General features: G+C 44.4%; 1 protein-coding gene and 1 pseudogene across 3 annotated transcripts in view; both read right to left on the reverse strand.

Moving 5' to 3' along the window:
- Nucleotides 1-1,133: 1,133 nt before the first annotated feature.
- Nucleotides 1,134-23,793, reverse strand: part of Kdm2a (lysine demethylase 2A) — a 125,622-nt gene continuing 102,962 nt past the window's right edge. For all 3 annotated transcript variants that reach the window (XM_023710472.1, XM_023710474.1, XM_023710473.1), the window contains exons 13-21: nucleotides 13,206-13,289; nucleotides 11,548-11,817; nucleotides 10,917-11,048; nucleotides 9,556-9,645; nucleotides 6,956-7,668; nucleotides 4,718-4,881; nucleotides 4,052-4,210; nucleotides 3,049-3,264; nucleotides 1,134-2,650 (exon numbers count right to left, since the gene is read on the reverse strand). In XM_023710472.1, the coding sequence (XP_023566240.1) occupies nucleotides 2,469-2,650; nucleotides 3,049-3,264; nucleotides 4,052-4,210; nucleotides 4,718-4,881; nucleotides 6,956-7,668; nucleotides 9,556-9,645; nucleotides 10,917-11,048; nucleotides 11,548-11,817; nucleotides 13,206-13,289 (2,010 nt within the window). In that variant the 3' untranslated portion in view covers nucleotides 1,134-2,468. The remainder of the gene's footprint in view (nucleotides 2,651-3,048; nucleotides 3,265-4,051; nucleotides 4,211-4,717; nucleotides 4,882-6,955; nucleotides 7,669-9,555; nucleotides 9,646-10,916; nucleotides 11,049-11,547; nucleotides 11,818-13,205; nucleotides 13,290-23,793) is intronic.
- LOC105741648 lies at nucleotides 19,247-21,981 on the reverse strand (annotated as a pseudogene).

Consider the following 23,793-nt stretch of genomic DNA (forward strand, 5'->3'; position numbering starts at 1 on the left):
CTGGTCCTGCAATCTGAGGAGGGCAGGCTCTCCTGGCAAGGCTGCAGCTAATAGCAAATGCAGGAAGGTGATGAAACTCCCGGGTCCTCTGTCCCCAAACAGATACTTCTCTCCTCGACGTGGACCAAGCCTCACCTCTAAAAACCATTTTCTCCTCAGTCCCAATGAAAAGTAAAACCCAACAGGGCATTGGTCCATCTGCTGCCATCTTGGGCTCCCTTTTCTGCTGACCAATTCACGTGCACGGTATAAATGCTTGTTTTTCCAAGCCAAAAATCAAACATAAAAACCAAAACCCCAAACAAACCATCAGCTTGGAAATTTCTGTGGATGAAATGTCCCAAAGTCAGAGGCACTCTCCCGGCACAATCCCTGCTCTTGAAGGGGTCTCTCCACCGCCCCTTATAAAAAGACAACAGAACTTAATCTTCAGTATTTTCCACAGGAGCAACCGAGGGGGGGGGGGAAAGGCAGGAAGCTTCCAATTATAGGTCATTAACAATAATATTAATAAGGTTTTGCTCAATACCCAGGGTTCTTTACAGATAAATTCCCATAACTGAGGCACTCTGGAATAAGTCACTGGCATTTTCCTCAATGTTTCAGCCCCAGACTGCTGGGACCTGGAGACCAATGAAGGGGCAAAGGGTCACGGGAGCAGACTGCTGTTTTTAAGGTGCAGTCAAAAGAATCAGCAGATTGGAAGAAACAGATACAGTGCCACCCCCTACCAGGACTGTTTCCTCTAAGAAGGCTGGTTAATGCCAGGGTCAAAGCTGGGGTAGGTGGCAAAGAGGGGGGCCCTCTGCCTCTATTGCTTTGGCAGTGGCAAGGGTGCAGTTGACATCTCTCCTTAGGGTGGCTCGTATTTCAAAGCCCTGGTGCCTGGCTCAGTCCCCTCCTCATTGCAGGTTTAAGAGGAGGAAAGCCTGAGATTGGGCTATAGAAAAGGGACTGGAAGGGATGAGGCTGGAGAACAAGAAGGCGGGACAAGGTTGTGCTATCAATCTCCTTAAAGATGGGGAGCAGAGTGCAAATTTGCGTCTATCACTTAGAAGCTCTTGCCACAGGCTGCTATTGAGCATCTCCTCACACACTTAAATATTGACCCGAAGAAATTCCAACCTTTCCTCTTTTTTTTTTTTTTTTTTTTTTAAAGTGCAAAAAGCTCTCTGCTGCCCTAGAGAGAGGATCTTTGGACAGACCGTTCAATGCAAAGTAAAAGGGGCAGCTGATGGGGCTTGACATAGGGTGGTGGAGTGGGAGACACACTCCCCTCCCTTCCTCTACACACACACACACACACACACACACACACACACACACACACACACAGCATACTCAGCCACACACACAGAGGCACATGCACACCCCCTTTCCACGGCTTTGGGCAGAGGGCTGGTGACTGGCTTTGAAGAAGGAACCCCTGACCCTTAAGAGGCACCAGGTCAGTGAGCTGCTGGGGCAATGCACAGGCCTGGGCTTTTGGGGGCCATACTAAACCAGAGGCCTGGAGGCAGGTGGGGATTCCGCCAGTCTTGTGCTCCCCTCACCTGGCGGGGGAGAAAGGCTGCTCCCTCTGAGGACACGCATCCTGGGAAAGCCCTATGCAGGCAGGAAGGCGGACACATGGAAAAGGGCAGTCAGTGGGAGGCAAGAGAGGGAAAATGAGATGGTGCCTGTCTCAGAATCTGCCTGGGTAGCAGTGAAATGAGGGTGTCCCTGGGGTACAGTTCCAGCTCCTCTGAAGGGCATCAACCCCAATAAGTGCAACAAGGACCTCAGAGAAACTATTGGGAAAGTCAGGGGCTGGATGGAAGGATGGGGGTACACTGTATTACATAAATGAGCACAAATGCTGGACAGCATCAAGTCCACGGAGAGGAAAGGCGGGCGAGCACAGATGTGGGCACAAGGTTTCAGACATCAACAGCACCAGTGGGATCTGCTGGGCCTGGCATTCCTGGGGCTGCTGGCCCCTCCTGCAGAAGCCGGGAGAGAGTGACAGAGGAGAGACATGCACTGGACACCACAAGGAGAACCTGGCCATGGAGGCAGGACTGCTTTCTTCCCTGGAGTCTGGTCTGAACCAGGCACTGCTGGGGCCACAGGTGGGGAAGAGGGGCCCAGGGCCGCGTGCAGGTGAAGGCTGCATGAATCCTCCAAATGGAGAGCCCAGTCTCCTGGCAGGTGAGCAAGTGAACAGGCACCGCAACAGCACAGCCTGTGCTTTCCTTCCCCTCACATTAGCTGCTACTCCCTTTTCCTTGGGAGGGAGAGGAGCAGGGACATAAGCCTGGTGTTGTCCACCCTCTCTACCCCACCTGTGAGAGAAGAGCTCAGGGACAGAAGAGCAGAGAGGGTGTGTGATGCTGGCCTCAGAGCCCGTGCAGGGTCAGGGAGAGGCTCTCCTCAGTGGGGAAGGCTAGGGAAGATCCATTTCCTGTTCAGTTCAGGCTGGGCGTGTCTTAGCTAATCTTCTGTATCAGCTTCTCATCAGACAGGCAGTAGAGGCTGTTGATGGACAAGTCTGAGATGAAGTGCTCACAGGCTTTTCGAGTGATCTGCTTGCATCCTCGAAGGTCAATCAGGGTGACATTGGCAATGCGCCGTAGGTAAATCAGGGTCTGGTCTGTCAGTTTATTGCAACCTGTAGGCAAAGTGGCCATGAACTCAGAGGTTACAAACACAATGCCACAGATGCTCACCCCTACCATTCGGTCTCCCAGCCATTCTTCCCCAAAATACTAAATAAAAATACGTAGTCCCATGACTACTTGCCTCAGAGACTAGACCCTCTTGTTGCCTCACTCCTGGCACTATGGATATCAAACATAAGAGCTGACCAAACTGCAGCTGGACGGTAGCCATGCATGATGGCATTTAATTTTAGTTCTTACCCTCCTACCCCCAGTAGTTAAAATGAGTAGAAATGGCTCGATCAACTGATCCAAATTCTTTTTTTTTTCTCTGATAAAAGTTCTAGGAAGAGCTGGGACCTCCATGAGGCAGGGGTACTCTTTAGCATAGAAAACAATAGCAGCATACCTGCCATATTGAGCTCTGTGAGGGAGTAACGAGTGGAAGACCCAACAGCAGTGAGCAGATTGGAGGACTGATCTGTAAGGTGGCTGCAGTGACTGAGGTCAAGTCGAGACAGGAGGGGCATGTGGCGAATGATGAGGCGAAGTGTGGCATCTGTGATGTCAAGGCCTGCCAGCCGGAAGTCAGTCATGTTCCGGAGCTTGCTGCGATTGTCCTGACCTGCATAAACAAGAAAAAAGCATAGACCAAAACTTAATTTTCTAATATAGCTCCAAAGCTCCAGGCAGCATCATTACCTGCTGGCCAAGCCCCTTTGATGAGGCTTAGGAGAAAACTGCCCATGCCCAATCCTGCCTTCTAGGTATAAGCAGCATGTGGGGGCAGTTTCTAGGAAACAAGACAAGTCCTTCTTCCCAGAGCCAGATTATGCCTCTTGTTACATGGGTATGTATGGAATGCTCCTCCCCTACCCACAGCTCCATGTTTTTCTAGACTATCCTGGCAATAGCTTTTTTTTTTTTTTTTGTGGAACTGGGGATTGAACTCAGGCCCTTGCGCTTGCCAGAGAAGTGCTTATTCCACTGAGCCATCTCCCCGGCCCCTGGCAATAGCTTTTGACATTCCATCTCAACCAAGAAACATTTTGAGCCTTCCTCTCCGAGCCCCAAACTCTGTGACCCAAACTCCATGGCCCACAGAATGGACTCACTTCAGTTGTAGGTAATTATCTGCTTATAAACAGTGAAGTTTTATTGTGATATTCTCATTTTATTTTATTTTTTGCGTAACCGGGGATTGAACTCAGACCCTCGCACTTGCCAGGGAAGCACTTATCTTACTGAGCCATCTCCCGGTCCTGCTTCATTTTATTTTTTCGAGCTATTCTCATTTTATACCCTTTCACAACTTCAATTCTGAGATTACCTCAGCTTTTGAGGATGATCAGATCTGTGGAAAGCCAAAACTACCTGAAGACAAGCACCAAGAAGTAAGGCCCAGAACATACCTGGCTTATCAGCTGAGGGAGTCAGCAAGTCTCGAATTTGAGGGTCTTTAATTCCTACTGCCCACCGAAGATCAAGGGTCCTGAGAAGGGGGCAGCTGGAGGTGCTAAGGGCAGAGACTGCAGACCAGGAACAGCCTGCTAGGAGGAGGTCTTTTAGTCCTGCAATGAATGGAAATATGAGACAAGCAATGTCATCTATTAGCCCATTCAAAGTCTCAATTATCAGCTAACTAGAACAAAGTGAATGGATTTTTCAAGCTAATGGGCTAAAACTATGTCCTTCTAATAATCAAGTTCAAAGATTTCTATGATACCCTATGTTATATTTAGCTCTGTTGTTAAAACTGATTGCTTAGCTCCTACCAGAGCAATGTGGGAGTGACTTCTTCCTGTCTTTGTAAGACCTCAAAAAATGTCCAGTGGCTTACAAGGTGCTGATCATAGTATACCTGACTCTAGTTTCCCCTTCAGTGGCTGTGCTGAGGAGACCTGCAGGGTTTACAGCAGCACCTAATCCCATTCTTTACAGTCTAATGCAGTCACTGATCCAGTAATGGTCCCAGAGAAATCTGCTGGTAGGCAGAAAGGCAACGTGGCTTGGGACTGCTGACCTAAATGGTCCTAAAGCAATTCTAAGAAGCACTGTCAACAGCACAGCTTACTTACCTGGCAGCCTATTGACCAGCCATGTGAGCTGCTTCTTGGAGATGTTGGTCCAACTGAGGTCGAGACTAACTGGCTGTCTCTTGATGATACCACTGAGTGCCTGGGGTACAATGGCCTTACACCTACTCAAATCAATTTTTGTCCAAAGTCTCTTGTCACAGCACCTAACAGAAGGGAAGAGAACTAGCTGTCAGTAACTTGATATCCCTTTCAATGGAGCTCTTGACACAGACTTTTGGAGGCTTTTAGAAAAAAACAACACTTAAGGGTCACTTCCCTACATTCTTCTTTAGGAGTAACAGGGATCATACCCTGGGATTTTGTGCCTCAGTATTGACAAAAGCTCTTGTCCTACAGCAACTAAACACTTTACAAACCTGTATGTTATGTAGAGTAGAACTTAACAGTTCACACTGACTTCCTCAGAAGGGGTTGGAAACAGCACAAGTGCTAGCGACATGCTATATATAACCTCTTCAATTACATTAAGCAGTATAGATCTTACTGAAAGGTATATAAGGGGAAATTTTCAAATTTCTTGACTTCATACTGTCTGAAGGTACTTAATTTGTTCCACTTTTTTTTTTTCCAGAACCAGGGATCAAACTCAGGCCCTTGTGCTTGCCAGGAAGTGCTTATTCTACTGAGCTATCTCCCTGGCCCACCACTCTTTCTTGAGTAACCAATGACTGCCCAAGATGCAGGGTTCTACTCTATACCCCCACAATATGCCCCACTTTAAGCTAATTACTGCTTAGGGCCCAAGCAGGTTCCTTATCAGGTCTTGAGCTTTCCCTTACCCTTCAGTTTGTGTCAGTGCTAACTTGACATTTTCTAGCCAGTTCAGTCCAGAAATGAAAGGGACAGCCTGCCTTCCCACTGCAATCTACAAATCCACATGTTACAAACTACACTGTGCCATGCAGGCTTTCATTTAGTGTTTTACAGTTCCTCCCCTGAGGCCAGCTCACAGTCTGGCTGGGGTGGGGAAACAGCACATAAGGGGTGTCTTATGTGTCCTAACCTGGGAACTTAGGGGTTTTGCCAGGGAGGCCCACTAACTATAAAGAAAAATACTAAGAGAATCCAGGTTCATCACACATTAATTCTGACTTGGGAAATAAACATGTACTGGTAGAAAATAGGTCTTTAAAGACAAAATTTCACCAGTGACACATCAAACTTCTATGGCAAGAGCAAACTGCTGACTAGAGTAAAGAACAGGAGGGGTGTACAAACTTGAACAGTCTCCTGGAGGCCTCTCAAGAGCACACTGTTAGACCTGTGCCACAGAATCTGCAATTTTTCTGACGGGGTGGTGATGGTGGACATGACTGATAAGTGAACGCAGGGCTTTTACACTGAGCTACATCTCCAGCCCTTTTGAGAAAGATCTAAATTGTTATACTGCAGGCTGGGCTTAGACTTGTAATCTGTTTTAGTCTCCTTCAGCGCTGGGATTCTAGGTATGCGATACCATGCAGGTTCAGAATTTGCATTTTCAATCAGTACACAGGGAAATGCCCATGGCAGGATGCTACATGTTGAGCACTGTAACAGGGTGTGACCCAGATATAAGGGATATATCCTAGAGTTTAAGGTAGAACCCACAATGTCCAACAGAAAGCTTTGTTCATAACCAATATGGATTTTCCCCCTTAAATGTCTGTTCAACTTGAGAAATAACTGATTTCATGAACAAGGACAAATAAGTCTTAGAAAGCTTTACAAGTGATGGTGTGAGGAATCCTGGTTCAGGTTGGAGGTGCTGAGAATTAAAAATTGTTTAAGATTCTAAACTTCTCAAATTCACTTTGGAAAGCATGCTTATTTCTCGGATGATTTTTAGGTGTAGCCATCTCTGTCAGCAAAACTGTAAGATGACTAGCATACCAGAGACTCAACTACCAGCATATGAGTTGTAAAGACTTCCAGCCTATAAGACTGAGGATTTAGTATAGTGTAACAATCTACCTCCCAAATCAGATCCCTTTCCCAAGCAAAGAGAGTTGCGGAACATAGCAGGGAGATGAGGCAAAGGGTCAAAGTCTCCTAACGACTTCTACAGACACAAGGGGCCCTATCTTTAACAGAACCTGAAAACAAATGGAGTCCACTGATTCCCTTACAGATCCTAGAAGAGAAGCCTTAAAATGCTAAGGTGTATTCTATTCTTATACACAAGACCTGCCACCTACTCCCACTCCCCTATTCTTGACCCCCTGTATCCCTGCTCACCATTTATACCATGTCTTGCACACTCGCATACATTCACAAAGTTCTCTGCGGCTGAGGTAGCGGAAGACAGACATCCAGACCTCCCGCTGCATCCAGCTTTCGTCTCCATCCTGAGCCCAACTGCCCCGGCCATTCAGCCTGGCTGCACCCCCCTCCTCTGCACTGTCATCTTCCTCCTCCTCCTCCTCCTCTTCCTCCTCCTCTCCCCCCAGCCCCTCCTCATCCCCACGCTGGGGGGTACGGGCTGGACAGTGCTGTACTAGCACACGGGGGGAATGGCGAAGATTGGCAGAGGAGGCCGTGATGGCCTGCAGCTTGGGTACAATGGATGTCCCGTGGAGCTCTTTGGTAGGCCTCTGTAGCGTGACAGTGAGGTACGATCCCCGGATCTTGGCTTTCTCAACTTCAGACAGCTCCTTTTTGCCGCTGGGATTGTTCTCCTTTTCCCGTACCATGGTGCGCTCTGTGGCTTGCAGCCGCAGCAACTGCCGCCGTTTGAAGCGTTCATCACGGCTGGCACTGTGGTGGTCGCTGGGGCCAGCCCCAGGTGATGACCGAGTCACCATACCCCGGGGGGAAGCCGGGTCGTGGATGAGCTGTAGCATGGAAGTGGGTGAATGGGGTGGGGGTGTAAGGGGCTCATCGCAGCTCCGCAGGGGCCGCAGGACTTTGGCTTGCACAGCTTCTTCATCACTCTCTTCCATTTTCCGCTTCTGCAAAATGCGCCCAGAAAAGCAACATCAGTGCTTCTTTTTTTTCCAAATCCTCTAAACTGACTGGGTGAGCCTAAAAGAAAATTGGTCACTGCTGCCAGAGGGGCTCATTTCTTCTGAGCCTGTAATTTAGACTTTGCAAAGAAGGGCAACAGAGCTCATGCCTATACCAGAGAAAACTGATTATGGAACAAAAATCAATTTAATAGGTCACTTAGGAAACCCATCTGTGACCAAAAGGATTGTGCTCTAGTAGAGTGAGATCCTAATATGGGCTGCTTGATTCTATACCTCATCCTATCCATTTCTTGCCCCAACTTCTGGCTAATTCCCTGGGAAAAATAGTTATTTATAAAGTCTACCCTTGCATAATCTAACCATTTTAAATCTTGTCTCTCATTCAGCTCTTTCACTCAAGTGATGTTTCTTATTAGTGGTGGAAGAAAAACAGCCCACCTAACATTGGGGTGATGAAGCAGGGGCTGAGAGCAGCAAATGCCACCAACTTTTATACTTTCAGCTCTCCAGCATTTCAGCTTTTTTTTTTTTTTAAAGCATTTCAGCTTTGACTTTTCCAGCTACAGCTTCTATTCCCCACTGATGTGAGAAAGCAGAATGAGAATCTTGGTAAGAAACTGCACCACTGCCAAGGGATCTGCTTAAGATCACAGTGAGGAACTCCACACATAAAGCTACAGCTCCTTCTGTGCTACCTGTGCTCACCAGACAGCTGTCCTTTCCTGGAAACCACTTTGGCTATACTGTGACAAAGCCCAGTCAACTGCCAGAAGGAGCCCTATTAGCAGTTCAAATTTTCCTCAAGGAGATACTTCATGTCCCTAACCAATATTCCCAGGCTGTGTTCCTTTTTCTCCGCATACTTTTTGGTCACATGGTTGGGAGGGAATAATCTTCTAGTTGTTGGCTTTCCCAATATACAGGTATTAGAAAGTGATTGAAACAGCAAGTATCAACCCATGTGCTGCATTAAGGGATGCCAGCCCTCAATACCAGCAGTGAGGACAAATGTAGAAGTCACTAGTCCAAGAATTTGGAATGAGAACTTTAGCACTAGTACATTCACAAAACTCTTGCCATCAAAGACATTTAAACTGTAACTTCAACTACCTCAGTGGCCAAATGGAATAAACAAAAGCTAAGAAACTCCATTATGCCCCCTTCCCTACTCTAGTAGAGGGTCCTTGGAAGACTGACACAAAGCCAGCCGCTGCCTCCTGTATGTGCCCTTAGCAGGCTTTGGCTTGCCAGTCCGAGTAACCAGACTCCTTTTGGACATTAACATTACTAGTGACCAGTGGGCCAGCAATCTCAGCTGTCCTGGCCAAGGTCATGAAGCTGGTCCCCAACCTCTCTAGGGGAGAGACTGCCTTTGAATGACACATCTGAGCATGTGGGGTGGGCAGGTCTTTCAGTGAGGCCTGGGAATGAAGATGACAAAAAATGCAAACCTGCTTAACTGGAAACTCCAGTATGGGACGCCAGTATTTAAGGGTAAACTCGGGCCACTGCCTCCCCTTTAGTTACATTCCTCAGGAGAAAGTCTACATACCTTATTTCCCCCTCAACAGCCCAGCTGTGGTTTCTTTCTTTCTCGTGCCCCACAGTATAAGAGGTCTTAAGGAACTTAAGGATCCCAAGTATTTAGAAATACAAAAACCAAACCAATCCAACAACAACAACAACAAAAAACACACTAAAAACTCAGTAAGTAACCAAAGGAAAAAAAGCTATCAAACAAAACAAAAATAACTTCCCTGAATCAAAGAAACCAAGTGAACACTATTGGAAAGGCAAATGTATTGCAATTTCCCAGGTTGAACACTTCTTTTTTTCCTGTCACAAAAGATGTCAGTGTGGTTTCTTTACCTGGGCTTTCTCCGAGCTGTCCTCCTGGTAACACTTTGGACATTCCCAGCAATTTGGCAATTCCTCATTAAGCAAACCCTCTCCATCCATCTATAGGCAGACATGGATAATAAAAACAAGTTAGTCTCGGGGCCAGGGAGATGGCTCAGTGGAATAAGCGCTTCCTTGGCAAGTGCAAGGGCCTGAGTTCAATCCCTGGTTCCGCCAAAAAAACAAGTTAGTCTCTTCTGCCTTTGTTATATACTAACACATGTGAGAAGCAACTTCCGCAGGGGAAGAAAATGGAGAGCTACCTGGTTTCAGATGACACTAATACCTATTTCCAAAGGTGGAAAACTGGCTATCCTCATTGTGATTACTTATCAAAGCAGGCTACAGGAAATCTTTCAAGCTAAGTGTGGTGGCGCACGTCCGTAATCCCAGTACTCCAGAGGCTGAGGCAGGAGGATTACTGTGAGTTCCAGACCAACCTGGGATACAAAGTGAGTTCAAGGCCAGCCTGAACTGCATGGTGAGACCCTGTCTCAAAAAAAGAAACAAACACACAAACAAACAAAAAACAGAATAAAATCATGTGTATCTTACGGGATTGTGGTAAGAACTAAATCCATTTTGTTTTGAGATAGGGTCTCACTATGTAGATCAGGCCAGCCTCAGTGATCCTGCCACAACCTTCTGAATGCTGGGATTACAGGTGTGCACCACCATGCCCAGCCATATATATATATATATATATATATATATATATCTCAAGGAATCAAGGATATAAAATTATATTTTAGGGAAGGGTCCACAGGTGTTCAGGATCTCACTACTAGATCTGACTTGTAGGGATCTGCCTGTTTACAACCTCTCAAAATCTGTGATTACAGGCACACACCCACCATGCCCAGTCTCAAATGCCACCTGAGTGTGCCCCCGGGCCAGGGCTGCCATAGCAGGCCCAGGGATCAAACCCCCGGCTCCTGCGCCTCCTTGCAGGTGCTTTAATCCACTGGGCTATTTGGCTGGCCCTATTTAAAATTTTTTTGACACAGGGTCTCACTGTGTCATACATGCTAGTCTTCAACTCATTATGTGGCCCAAGCTTCCTTGAGCCCACAAGAGTCCTCCTGCCTGTGCCTCTCAAGTGCTGGGATTATAGATGTGTGCCACCACACACAGCTTCCCTTACTACTTTTTAAAAGCTCAGCTGTGCCCTGAACCTGATACAAACTGAGAACTTCTTCAATGTTAGGTGATAATGTTAAGACTGTTCCATTATGTAACTATGGAGCTGAGGGTTCATAGTACCTAGGGATAGTGGCAGCTTCCTGTGACATGTGTCCTACCTTTCTGTTGCTCTATGAGACTCTCCTCACCTGGAGGCAGCCAGGATGCACAATCTCATTGCAGATACAGCATTCCATGAGTTTCTTCTCAAAGTCCTGTGTCTCTTCATTCTGATCTACTTCTCCACAGAGGGAACATGTGACTGAGTGAGGCAGTCTGGGCTACAAAAGGACAAAGACAGAGACTAAGAGGATACATTTAAATCTTCACCATTTCAGTTTCCTTTTACAGACAAGTGATTTGACTTGTGTAATTCTCTAGTAAATACATAGGAGCACTGAGACAGGTTAGAGATGGGATTCTGACAGAAAAAAATGGGGAAGATCAGGGGACTCAACCACCTGAGAATTGGAAACAAAAGACTCATTCACTTTGAGTTGTCTTGTTCTTAGGCTCACCAGTCCTTCTAGTTCATTTAAAGAAGGGATGGTAGGCAAATGATTTGCCCTTCAAATGCTCATCTTTGGTTTGAAAATTAGGTAAAGCCAAAAGATTATTTTTAGTACTAGACACTTTCTGAATCCAGGGGGAGGACAAAATGAATAAAGTCTAAGAGAGCATAACTTCTCAGATCTGCAATCTGGTTCTATAACACTTGTATTCTAGTCTCTCTGGCACCAGTGCCCCTCCCCCATCACCTTTACCCAGCAAATCACTCACTGCCAAACACTGTCGGAGGACACAGGACTGTTTCATGCGTCCAGGTCCCCCAAACTTCTTCATGTCCCTGCAGTAATGGCAAACACCACACTCTCCTTGCACACAGGCTTTGCATTTCCGACAGCGCACTCTTCTCCGCCGGGCTCCTGATACAATGGGGGAGGCAGCTGCAGGCCTCACAGGTGTTAGCCGGGGAGCTGGCTTCATAGTGTGAGGCTTTGTGATAGGGATGGTTGGAACCCGCACCTTTGGCCGGGCAGGGAATTTAAGCTGGAAAGAGAAAGCAGTGAGGTCAACCATATCAAATTGCTTTAAGACTGCAGAGGGTAGATTACAAGGCAGTATACCTAGCTCAGAGCTCTGCAAACATTATGTCCTGTGGGCAAATCTGCTCATTGCCTGTTTTTATAAATAAATTTTACTAGAACACAGCCATGCTCATGTGTTTATATATTATGAATGGCTGTATTCATGCTACAATGGTAGAACTGAGAGAAGCCATGGGTGTATGGCATACCAAATCTAAAATATTTACTGTCTTGATCTTCAAAGAAAAATCTGCTAGGCCCTATCCTAGCCCTTTGGTCTACTGTGTTAGTTACACCCTTTTCATTTTGCAGAACTGTAAGATTTGTCTATCCCTGAAGATTTCTGGGTAAGTGCCATGTACTCAAGTCACCCCAGGGGCCTTTTATTATTTCCTTATTCTGACTACACAGAACTTGCTCCAAAATAAACAGGATGGCAAACTACTCAAGGGTTAAACTGGTTTCATTTTTTATTTCTCTGAATCCCAGAAAATGAGTACACAGTAGATACTCCAATTAACATTTAAGTATGGAATAGATCTCTCAGCTATGTTTACAATTTAAGCACTTGCATTTACCTTGCTAGTGACCTTTTCAAGGACAAGGAGCACGTCTTTTACTTCTTCAATTTCCTACCATATCTTAAAAGACTTTTCTGACACAAAATATCAACAGCCAAAAATGACTACTGTTCTGTGGCAGTCCTATGTGGCCACGTGGGACTTGCTACTTACGATGGAGTAAGTGGTCCTACTCTATATAACCACCCATGGAATGTGATGGCTTTGCAAACACCAGCTAAGAAACACCACAGAATGGTCTAATTTATCTACAAAAATTATGGCCAGGATCAGACTGCTATCATTTATTTAACAAAACCATGAAAGAGGACAATATAAAAACTCATAGAGAGCATGAACATTCGTAACTGACATTAGCGAATGTGTAATTCTATACCAAAAAGTCCTAATGAGGTATAATCCCAAAAGTGTGATCCCATTATAATAAAGAAAAACTCATTTTTGTATTTCTTTCAATTACTTTTAAGCCATTATCTCTGAAGATAACTGAGCAGGTCAGAAGGATAGGGGCTGATCACTATGGTCAGAAATGTACAACCTGGCATCTGAATCTAGAGGGAGATTTTACAGTTTGAGATTTCCATTCAGACAGTCACCTCCAAAAATAGCCAGTTACCTTGACCTGAGAGGACAAAACTGAGGAATAATTTTCTGTCAGTTTGTATCAAAGTGCCAAAAGCTGTGTAGTTGTTCTTTTCTTCCTGGAATAGTAATAGTTAGCTAGCAAAAGGTTTAAGCAGCTTGAAGATCAAGCAGAAGAGTTTCTTACCTTATCCCTTTTTGGCCACTGTACTATTGGGACTCCAGTGAGGGCTAACTTGGGATCACTACTGGCAAGTTCCTCCAGCAAAATCTAAAGGTAGGATGAGAGAGAAGGAAAAAGCAAGGCATGATGAACACCGTGCCAACTACTTCCAGCAGTAGCCAACCACTCAGACTCAGTGCCCTCAAAAACTCCAAGGGATAGAACAGGCTAGCAACTGTCTTCAGACTTTAAAATGAGGAAATCAAAGATGAAAGAAAAAACTCAGACTACTACAGTACTATTAAGACTTCAAACTTACCTTTGTACCCAACTCTTTTACTTGTGTACTCAAGCTAACATTTACATTAAAGCAACTAGATACTGTGGCAACAAAGTGTTACTTATCATGTAGTTCTATATATGACAGTAAACTTTATATTGTTTCTTCAAATGTTGACTGCATTTTGCAGACTGGAGCAACACTGCAACAAAGTGACTAGCTAACACTGAATAAGGTAAGTAGCAGAGTTTTAATATTCTGATTTGACATACAATTTTGTTCATCTAAGGCTGTTACAGAATCTCAATCTCTCAAACACACACATACACACAGTCAGCTATTTGCCTTTATTTCTACTAGTGGAGCAGGTACAGTCTTAGTGGTGAGGGCAATACTTCTTATGACTTTAATCGATCAAATTTCAGTGACTCAGAAACAATGCTACAGTAAGAAACTGCCATTTAAGTTAATCACACTGGCTGCTATTCTGTGACAAACCTTTCACGTTTTCCACAGAAATTTACAAAGCTTAAACCTTCTAGAAGAATGAAAGTCCCCTTTCTCTGATCTTAGGAGCCCTAAAACACACAGGAAAAATAAAAAAAAAAAAAAGCAAATTTGGGGACAAGTTATACTTGGCTTACGTGTATAGGGTAGAAACTGTTTCAAAGACTAAACTTTGACCTAGACAGGTTGGCATGACTGGGGCTTCTTCAGGGCTTTTAATTATTTTTATTCTTAAGGATCACTGTTCAAAATCCCAGAGCTGGACTGAAAATACCTTTTAACATCCCAAGAAGCTCTCCTAGTTTCTAGATGCCTCACACCTTCCCCCAAACTGATCTCATCTGCAGTCGTTTTATTTACTTCAAGTTGCTATGGCATCCTATTCTGGAGCCTCCTTTTAGCACCACACTGTGTAGGGGTGACGAGGCGGGGTGTGGTGCCATGTGGGACAAGGCTCTAGTCAGGGTTTCTAATAACCCCAGGATGAAAAATTTGGGTTCATTTAAAATATGCACTAGGGAGTGCACTGCTCCCCTCCCCCCCTTCACACTGCTGAAGAGTAGGACTCTGCCCATTTCCTTTGCCAGAGAACTAAGCTGTCCACAAACAGGGACTTTCCACTTTTAGTAAAAGAAACTGCATCAAAAGATCTGCAGCTCTTTAAAAGAGTAGAAAAGGAACTTAACTTCATCAAATGCAGTCTAATTCTACCTGTATGACTTTTGTGGGTGCCACAGGGAAAGGTAGGTGGAGAAACTGTGTTGGTGGTGTGTGCGTGTGGGGGGCAGCTGTTCACACATACATGGCTGTTACTGGGGTATGTGTGGGTGTGGAGGGAAATGCAGATTTCCTTCCAAGCCTTATTTCTTAATTCGCTAGGGCCATTCAAGCAAGCACGCCCTGCTTTCATCAAAAAAGGCAGACTCCAGCTGAGGCCCTACAAGAAACCATATAAAGAAGCCACCACCCCTCACCAGAGGGGCTTGGGATAGGGAAGCGGGGGTGGAGTGCGGAAAGGCTGCCGCCTATCTAGGCTCCAGGCATTCAGGAGAACATTCAAATATAGGCCCACACCCCACAGATCAGAGGAAGAGAAAGAGAGCGTAAGGGTCCGGGCAGAAGTGGAAAATCATTCCCAAAAGCAAAGCGATTCAGTTCCAAAGCATATCCCACCAGTGAGGGAACAAGTGCAACGATGGCTCAGCAACACCAAGTAACATAAGCATTGTCCTGGACTTGCCTGTCAGGCAGCTCTTCTGCCTCTTTGCTGAGACAAAGTCCCTACAGTAATACACACCCCAAACCAGAATGGGTTTGCCAACTGATCGATCGCCTGACCTTGCGTTTCTTGTCGCTCTGGAGCTGCCGAGGCTCTTGGGTGAAGTTTCCCCACCGTCTTTGTTTTGTTTTCTGTGTTGGAAGTTGTGCGGAAGAAGTTTGGTTTTCTGCCTTTAGGAAAATCCCGATTTACTCGAAAATTCTGAAATCTCCCAGAGCACATAAGGCAGGGCAGTCGGCTCTAACCCTTCAGGCTACCCAGAGAGCGCAGCGTGCAGTGCTCTAAGCTCCTTCTCGAGCCCTTCAGCTCAGTCGTGGCTTCCTGTGCCTGTGAACAATGCTGCTGCGTCACCCACATGCAGCTCCCAGAAATGCTTTGCAACGGAAGATGGCAGGAGGGGGAGCTGAGCTCGAGTGAGCTAGCCAGGCAGAGGGCCCGGCCGTTCTGCTGCAGAGCTGGGAGAGGGTGTGTTCAGTCGCAGCTCTTCTCCTCAGTCATTGGAGGAGGCACTGCCGGGAGGGAGTTTGGTCCGCCCTGTCTCCCTCCCTCTACCACCGCTACAGGAGAACTCAGGGCCAGCCCCTAAGGGCTCCGGGTGGTGGCTGACTTCAGAAGGCGCCAGCAGAAGGGAAAGCTTTAACCCATTCTGCTTAGGCAGCATGGCCCACATTTGTCCTTGTCTCAGTCTACAACCTTCTCCTCAGGGTCACTTCTTTTTTTTTTGTCTTTCTAAGACAGAGTCCTGCTATGCAGTTCAGGCTGGCCTTGCTTTCACTTAGTAGGATCCTTCTGCCCCAGCCTCCTGAGTTGCTGGGAATTATAGACAAGCGCCCCCACTACCCCCGCGCGCACACACACGCACGCGCACACAAACACGCACATGCACACACAATCTCTCTTCTCAGCAGACACCTGGGACCACCTCAAGTCTAGCCACTGAAAGAGAACCAAGAAGCAGCTCCTCCCAAATTATCTGACTTTCACACTGTCTGCTTGCTTTACCTGCTCTGGATCATGTGGCCTCCAGTCCCTGATCCAGAACTAGCATGTTTTTCCAGAAATAAACACGTTCAGAAATAACACATTCCAGCCAATATCAAGAATACACAAGGGGGCCAGCCAGATAGCTCAGTGGATTAAAGCACCTGCATAGGCAGACGCCCAGGTCGAGGCTGATTCCTGCAGGCTGGCCCAGCCCCTGGGGTACACTGAGATGAGGAATGAGACTGGGCGTGGTGGTGCGTGCCTGTAATCCCAGAGCTTGGGAAGCTGAAAACAGGAGAATCACTACAAGTCGGACTCGTGTAGTGAGACCCTGTAGACCCTGCACTAAATAAATAAATAAGAATACTCAATATGGCAGCTTCCCATCAACTACATTTCCAACATATGCCTGTTTCTTGTTCCCACTAGAAACCAGCAACATTCTAGAAATGTCTATGCAGCAATCTATTAGCAGCTCCATCATGATCAAATCAAACAAATGAGGTACAATTTAAGATGAAAGAACTTTGCCCTCCTGATTCTAACCAAGGCCCAGGAACTTTAGGAACTGGCTTCCTCCCAACTCCATCAACCTCCTTGGCCCATCAGAATGCTTCATGCTCAGGATATCACTCCCAGAATATGGTTTTGCTGTATTGAGGTGTGAACCTGGGCCTCCCAAACTCTAGGCAAGTGCTCTATCACTGAGCAACACCACAGTCTCTACCTCATTTCTGATAGTCCCGCAAAGGCAACAGCCAGCCCTGTATGCTATTAAATACCTCAGGACCATTTGTTGGCAGCCATTTAACCAACATATGTTGCCTACATCTACACACATTCAGGTCCTGGACAGGGTGAAGTTCCGACCAATCATACTCTTTGGGCTATCCGAGAAAGGAAAGGCTGAGTTTCCAGAGATCTATGTGCATTGTGTATCAGCATGAGGACAAGCTGGGCAGGAACAGAAGCCTATAGAGCAGCAGCTCAGATCGACTTTTAAGTAATTTTCAGATCCTCACAAATGTAAAACTTGGCTTTTTGTGAAACTACTCATACTTCTTTGACATAAACATCTAACAAACAGCTATCACTACTGAAGTCTCTTATTTCCAGTATAGCAGTTCCAGTAAGTTCCTAGGATAGATTCAGTGGTTTAACAGGCTTTCTGAGGTCTCTGGCTTTGCCACCATGTGTCTGTATTTTTGTCCACATAATTTCTTTTTTTAAACTAGGTCAAATGGAATTCTTATTTTTATTTTTTTGAAGAGTCTCCATACAGTTTTCCTTAGTAGTTGTACTACCTTATATTCCTACCAACAATGTAGAATGGTTCCTTTCCTTCCACAGCCCCTCCAGCATTGCTATTGTTTGATTTCTTCATGATGGCTATTCTTTCTGGATAAGATGGAATCTCTGTGGGTTGTTTTGTCGTTTGAGACTGGGTCTTGCTTTATAGTTTAGGATGGCCTTGGACGTACTATGTAATGCCCAGGCTGGCCTTGAACTTGCAGTGATCTTCCTACCTCAGCTTCCCAAGTGCTGGGATTACAAGTGTGTACCACTATGCCCAGACAGAATCTCAGTGTTCAGAATTTCATTTTTCATGAAAAGAGTCACAAAATGAGAAAGTCTAATTAAAAACAAAATACTGTGACTCCCATGATCCTGCTGTGTAAACACACACACAAAAACACACCCCCTCTTTCCTTTTTTTCTTATTCCCGCTCCACCTTGTTTTCCTCCCCCCTCCCCGCCTTTTTTTGTGGTACTAGAGATTAAACATAACACATTCACAATGACATGCATCCCCCCCCCCCCCCGCCTTTGAGACAGGGTGTCACTAAGTTGCCCAAGCTAGGCTTGAACTTAGAAGTCTCCTGCCTCAGGCTCACAAGGTACTGGGATTACAAGCATACACCACCTGGCCTGGCTCCTCCCTTTCTGGCTAGCATCAAACTCCTGGGCTCCAGCAGAAATGTCTCTAGCCTTGACCTCTACATACCAGCTGGGACTATCTATAGGCCCGCGCTATAGGTTTGCATGTTATTTACCAAAGAAGGAGAGACTTTTGTGCTTTTGACTGGTGTTCTTGGTCATTTATGTGGTCATTCTAACCCTAAGCCTTTCCTCTGCACTTTCGGAATTAAAAGCCCACTGTAGTTTATTGTTTGAAAAAGTTTTCTTTACAGTGATATGGGACAATTATTTTGTTTTGAAGTATTATTTTAACCTGGAGGGATAAAGTACAAATACTTAAAGACACATCATTCCACAACAATTCTAGAGGCTACCAGGAAAGGATGAAAACCATACAGGGCGCTAAGAAAACCACTCAAAGTAAGTTTCCAAATTTAAAATTAAATAAGGCCTTGGTTTTTCTATTAATTCAGAATAGGTCACAAAGATATGTAGTTAAGAGTTGGCATGGTGTGCACACCTGCAATCCCAGTACTTGGGAGGTTGAGGAAGGAGGACTGTTGCAAATATGAGATCAAAAAGTGAACTCAAGGCCAGCCTGAACTGCATAGTGAGACCCGGTCTGTCTGTGTCTCTCTCTTTCTCTCTCTCACACACACAGTGTAAGAATGTGATAAAAATACTTTAAAGCTTTATGTCTTGTCACTAAGTTCAGATTTAAAACTTTCTATTCAGTATGAATGTTAATTATTAAAAAGTATTGTTAATTAAAACTAGAACTGAAGCTTTCATTGTATAGGTTGGCTTGAAAAAGAAAAACTGCTTTAATGGGCCAGGTATGGTAGTACACTCCTGTAATACAAGACCTTGTCTAAAAATAAAAAATAAAAACAAGGACTCGGGATTTAGTGTAGTTGAAGGCCCTCGGTTCAATCTCCAGAACCATAAAAACAAAACAAAACAAATAGCTTAATGGATTAAGAGCTGATTATACTACATCCTTCTACCATTTCTTCTTTTTTATTTTTTGGTATCAGGGACGGAATTCATGTCCTTGGGCTTGCCAGGGAGGCACTGTGTTGCTGAGCTATCTCCCCAGCCCCTATTTCTTTTTTTCCCTTTTTCTTTTTTTTTTTTTTTGGCAGAACCGGGGATTGAACTCAGATCCTTGCGTTTGTCAGTCAAGCACTTATCCTACCGAGCCATCTCCCCGGCCCCCTATTTCTTTTTTAAATCATAAATTCTTACAGTTGATTCCCACCATTCTGCTATGCTCTGCTGACAGCAGTCTGGGGTGAACACCTCAAAAAATTCCTTGCTATGAACATCGTATTGTCTTAGTGTGAGAACCTGAAAGAGAAAATAAAATCTGAAGGGTACAATAGATACTGGGAAAAGGAAATGAAGCTGTTCAAGAGGAAGTAATTACTGAGTTGAGGAGGACAGGAGAGAGAGTGGGACATCTATGTATGTAAGCAGGATGGTTTGCACAACTGTATTGTGGATTTCTGCTGGTGTAGGGAAAGGAAGTTAATAATGTTTAATTTGTTTTGTCTCCTTTTTAAAATTCTTTGTCCTTTTTCTCTTGTTTTCTTATACATTTTTCTTTCTTTTTCTTCTTCCAATTTTGTATGTATATATCTGGTAATATGAACTACTAATTTGAAGACAACAGTATGCATCACAACCAATACTGTGAAATTCATTATTATTTTGTTTAGTGAAATTCTGTATCATTTGTAATTTTTCTGTTTTAGTATTATTTTGTACTCTCTTTAAAAAATAAAAGTAAAAAACAAAAAATTCCTTGTTATGTATCAACACCCAAACATTTTGTTTACATTAATGGGGTTGTTAGTCATTCCTCATTTAACGACCAAGTTATGGTCTTATGGTTCTGTTGTTAAGCAAATTAGTCACTTAGTGAAGAATTGTATATAGTATATATATTACAATAATCAGAACAAAGAAATGATCAAAGTAAACTCCATTTGATGACTTTGCTTTTATTTGGATAACTCTCACATGGAGTACTGTAATGTGTAAATAAAACTATACAGAACAATCAGCAAAAATTAGAGTATTGTATAAGGTATACTGAACAACAAAAAAAGACATTGAGGCTCTATAAACAAGATGTACAGAACTGTGCAAAACAAAAATAAGAACTGAGTTGTAAGACCAAATAGTGAGCCTTGGTGATAAATCTGAACAGTAAAAGGCCGTATCGTTAAATGAGGAATACCTGTATATTTTTCCATGTCTTTTTTATTCAACATATGTTAAGGCTGCAACTGGGAGAGACCTCTTCTGTTTTTAGTATACTTTCTCAAAACTAAGATTACCCACACTCTTTCCAAACAGAACCCTACCCAGGCTGATTCACATTACCAGTAAGCTAACGTTTTAATCCCCTATTTTTAATTTATTCTTCTTTCAGTTCTATAAGTCCTTTTTCAATATTATAAGAAACTGGGGAGATAGCTCAGTTGAATAAGCGCATGCCTGGCAAGCGTAAGGGCCTGAGTTCAATCCCCAGCTCCGAAACAAAACTATAGAACATTTTAGAATACACATACACACACATATGTATACATGTATATATATACATATATATATGTAGTAAATATATAATATATATATTTAGTACAGGGTCTATGGGGTACAGGGTCTATACTCACTATATAGATTGGACTCAGAGTGATTGTTTTCCGCCTCCCAAGTGCTGGGATTACAGGTGTGCGCCACCATGCCCAGACCAGTCTCCATCTCCGGTCTTTGTGTGCTCCGAGGGTGGGGCCCGGCCCGGCAAGCCAGGGATCAAACCCATCAAACCTCAGTCGTTGTTCTCTGCCTAAGCAGGTGCTTTAGTCCGCTGAGCTATTTGGCTAGCCCTCATTTTAGAATATTCAAAGTCCTTTTATCATCACACTGAACTGGACTTTTCTTCCAGAGAATGTGAAATTATGGATTTCTTGTATCACTACTTTTCTTCTCACTTCTACTAGTTATTTCTGAGAACCAGAGAGATTTCTTCTTTCTTTCTTTCATTTTGTTTTTTTTTTTAAACATCTAAAAATCTTTTTATTTTTGAGACAGAATCTCATCATGTAGTCAAGGCTGGGCTTGAACTCACTATGTAGCCCAGGATGGCCCTAAACACACAACAATTTTCTTTCCTCTGCCTCCAAAATACTGGGATCATAGGTCTGCACATACAATGCCTGGTTCTAAACTCTTTGTAGTAACAGTGAGATCCCAGGTTAGTTCCTACAGCAGTAGCTTGGCTTATCTACCTCTGGCGTGCTTGATCTTTCAGCCCTTGGAGTAGACACAGAGTTTGGCGTGGCTGTGCAGGGTTCTAGGGCCTTGTGCAAATGTCAGTACACCTCTCAGCCCTGATGTAGACCAGAGAACAGGACAGTACCTCGGCCCTTGGGGAAGTCCAGGGCCAGCTGGTCAAAACTGAGAATAAGATCCCCAGCCTTGAGGATATGACTACTGGCCCAGATGCTCACGCACAGGGCATAAACTTTCAGGTTGGGCACCTCCTAAACTTGCATGTTATCTGTTATGTCCCTATGACCACAGCAGTTTTATTTTCCCAGCAAAGAAGCTTCATCTTCTGGATCATCCAGGAAAGGGACCTAGGTGACTGATGAGTGTAACTCATAAATAGTCTCTTCAGCACAACCTGGTTAAAATGTGAAATTGGTTCATCTGGCAAACACCTGAATACCTTGACCAAAAGCCTCAGGTCAATGTCTTGGCTCCTGGCCTCCTTGCACCAGAACTTTTGATTCTTTCTTATGGCAGACCTCAACTCCCATGATGACAACTCCTGCTCAGTCAAGCCCAGCCAGGGAGATAGGTAGGTAGGTAGGTAGGTAGGTAGATAGATAAATAGATAGATAGATTTGATTTATTGAGACAAGAGTCTCCTTATGTGGCCCAAGCTGGCCTTACACTCATAGTGATGTTCACACTTCAGCCTCTAGAGTGCTGGAATTAGAGGTGTGAGGCACTATGCCAGGCCAGCTAGAGGATTTTTTTTTTTTTTTGCGGAACCGGGGATTGAACTCAGACCCTTACGCTTGCCAAGGAAGCGCTTATTCCACTGAGCCAGCTCCCCGGCGCCCCCACCCCCTTTAAAGAGCAGAATATATTTATTAGGCGAAAGAAAGCTCCTGTCCTACAGAAGCGGGGCCTGAGTGGGTTATCCCCAGCCAGAGAGACTTTAAAAGGAAACAATTCCTTTCTTTGCAGGAAGGATAAACTTCGTTTTTGTTTGTACTTCACTTGTTTCTTTTTCTTTTCAGTCAGATTCTCAAAGTATTCAAACCCTACACACACTATCCTAATCTCTCACTAAACATATTCAAATATAGGAACAATTAACCTATCTAATTGCAAATCAAACTACTTGTAAGAGATCTAACACTGGTATCTTTTTTTTTTTTTTTTTTGGCAGAACCGGGGATTGAACTCGGGCCCCTGCGCTTGCGCAGGAAGTGCTTGTTCCACTGAGCCGTCTCCCCAGCCAAAAATGGAATAAGGATTTTTTTTTTGCTCCGAATGCCTTCAGGGCAGGTTTGGCTGGCTGGAGTGTTGTGGGGATTGAACTACAGCAAGCTGAGGCTGAGAGCTTTGTGGAAGCAGCCACTTAAAGAACTGAGCTAGGGCCAGGCCCCCAAACACTGGTATCTTCTGACACTGGCTGTTTTGGTGGTACTAGAGACTGATCTCAAGGTCCTTGTCCTGAATATATCTCCCCTTGCCTGCTTTTTGAGACAGGGTCTTTCTAAAACTGCTGAGCAGCACAGACTGGGATCAAACTTGTAATTTTTCTGCCTCAGCCTATCAGAGCACCAGGATTACAGGTGTGGCACCACACCCTGCTTCGAATTTTAATAATTACTCCAATGATTTTATTTAAGGAAGTCTATGCATTTCAATCAGGACCACTGACCTTGTACGATTGCTTAGAGGAGTATAATATGACTTTCTACAACTGGATTCAATAATATCAAATCTATCTACAGACAATGCCCTTAGAAATAAAAAAGACGTTCTTTTTCATGAATTAAAAAAATGGACACGCACATTTTAAAAAAATTATGATACAATCTTAGAAATCTTTCTTCATAGAGTTCCTAAAGACAATTATAGACGTTAACAAGTCTCAAAGTCAGAATTTGTTTCCCATATACATTCACGATGGAATAGCCACATATAGAGAGATGTATATAGAAAACAAGTAACCAGATATTCCCTTAAAGCCTCATCGCAACCATAGGTGGGACCTTTGGAATCTGACTGGACTATACAGGTTTATAAAGAACCTGCTATTAGGAGGTGGAATCTGGGTTGAAGAGCAAGGTCACTAGGGGTATGGCCTGGAAAGATTTATTTTCTTTCTTGGCTGGCTCCTGCTTCCTGTCTACCATGCTATTTGATCTCTGCTGCTATCCCCCTCTGCCATGCTATCCTGCCTTGGTGCTGGCTATCAACTGAAACTTCTACAAACTGTGGGTCAAAACAAATCTCTCTTCTATTATTATTAATTAAAAAAAATTTGGGGGACTAGGGATGGAACTCAGGACCTTGCACTTCCTAGGTAGGTGCTTATGCTTCTGGGCTAT

The sequence above is a fragment of the Octodon degus genome, unplaced genomic scaffold, assembly GCF_000260255.1.
Source record: "Octodon degus isolate 3935 unplaced genomic scaffold, OctDeg1.0 scaffold00018, whole genome shotgun sequence".
NCBI classification, from domain to species: Eukaryota; Metazoa; Chordata; class Mammalia; order Rodentia; family Octodontidae; genus Octodon; species Octodon degus.